Source organism: Crocuta crocuta, unplaced genomic scaffold, assembly GCF_008692635.1.
Source record: "Crocuta crocuta isolate KB4526 unplaced genomic scaffold, BGI_CrCroc_1.0 scaffold110, whole genome shotgun sequence".
Taxonomy (NCBI): Eukaryota; Metazoa; Chordata; class Mammalia; order Carnivora; family Hyaenidae; genus Crocuta; species Crocuta crocuta.
Window position 1 is genome coordinate 2,462,742 of NW_027527386.1, and position 1,659 is coordinate 2,464,400.

Sequence of the window (1,659 nt, forward strand, 5' to 3'; positions counted from 1 at the left end):
AGCTGCCCTGCCCATTCACAGTGTTGGCCAACTTGGTGCAGGTCTTGAGGATCTGAATGGCAAAGGTAGAGGTGACGCTCTCCATGGAGACCCCATTCACCATGACGATGTGGTCCCCCGTCCTGAGGGAAGAGGGAGGCTGGGGGGAGGAGTCCTCACACGGGCGCCCTCTCCCCAGGCCTTCCCTGCAGCCCCTGGCATGTCCCCCAGTGCCCGACATTGAGGCAGGCACCCCAGGTCTACAAGGCCTGGTTCTAATCCACTGGTGCGCCCAGGCTCACAAAGACATTTATCCTTCTGGCCTCGGTTTCCTCATCTGTAAAATGGGGCCAATAATAAATCCCACTTTAATAAGAAAAGGCNCATCTGGCTCTCGATCTTGGCTCAGGTCATGATTTCATGGGTTCGTGAGTTTGAGCCCCTCATTGGGCTTACTACAGGGAGCCTGCTGCTTGGGACCCTCTGTCTCCCTCTTTCTGGCCTTCTCCTGCTTGCGCTCTCTCTCTGTCTCAAAAATAAATGTTAAAAAAAAAAATAGAACACAACCACAGAATGCAAGCTGTGATTGCAAGTGTCTCTGTACCCCTCAATCCTTCGATCAAGCCCCCTCTTTCTGCTTTTCTCCCCCTCCTTCCCTGTCTGTGCTTCATAATGTCTCTGTCTCTCTCTGAAGCTGTTCCTTGATTCTGGGCTGAACCACATCACCTGTCAGCCACTCAGGTCCCAGAGCCATTTCCCCCCAACAGAACTCCCAGGAGCCCACTGCTCCCAGGGGCTCAGAGCACAGGGTCTCCTTCCCTGCAGCCACAAAAGGTTTCCAGGACTTTTCATTCCAGCACGGCCATTATGACCCCAGAGACCTACAGCGAAGGACAAGGAAGTGGCTTGGGGAGAGCGAGTCTCCAGTGCCAACTCTGTGCTGCTGGCAGCCGTGAGCCCTGTGTTGACAGAGCTGGAAGGCACCAGGCACCTTCCTCGGTCCTGGCTTTGGCCCACACAGGCCCCTGCTCCTGGCTTGCCCGCCCCTGCCCACACCCCTGCTGCCCCGATACTCACTGCAGTCGGCCCTCAGCCGGCCCCCCGGGCACCACGTCAGACACAACCACGGACCCACTGGGCCGGTCTCGGCCACCAGAGATTGCAATGCCAAAGCCTCGCCGGGGGTCCTGAGAGGGGAGGAGACCTAGGATGAGCTTTCGCCTCCTCCGTGGGGCAGTGCGGGGTCAGGACAGCGCTCTCGTCGGCGCCACGCGGGAAACGGAGGCCTCACCTTGCAGAGCGTGGCTGTGTGCTGTTCCCAAATGGTCAGCTCCTCCATGTCCAGCACCTGGCAGCAGAGGAAGGGGAGGTGGGTGCGAGGCCGCGGCAGGCCCGCTGGAGCCTGCAGGGGTCCCCAGCCCCGGGTGGGAGCCCGGCTCTGCCACCCCGGGTCCGAGCCTGTGGGCAGCTTGCTGCCTCTCTGGAGGCCTCAGCTTTTCTATCTGCAAAGTGGATTTAGGCCGGGGGTTCTCAACCATGCTGCCCCCCAGAGTACATTTGGCAACGGCTGGAGATGCTTGCGGTCATCACCATCAGGAGTCCTCTTGGCACGGGGTGGGCGGGGAGCCAGGGATGCTGCTCACCACCCCCCCCCCCCCCCAGCCCGGGGCCACCCCCCCA

At 60.4% G+C, this 1,659-nt stretch overlaps 1 protein-coding gene across 1 annotated transcript in view; it reads right to left on the reverse strand.

Annotated features, from left to right (window-relative positions):
* TJP3 (tight junction protein 3) overlaps positions 1-1,659 on the reverse strand; it is a 17,862-nt gene that overhangs the window by 12,763 nt on the left and 3,440 nt on the right. The window contains 3 exon segments of the mRNA XM_077751789.1: positions 20-122; positions 1,057-1,166; positions 1,271-1,327. Coding sequence (XP_077607915.1) covers positions 20-122; positions 1,057-1,166; positions 1,271-1,327 — 270 coding nt within the window.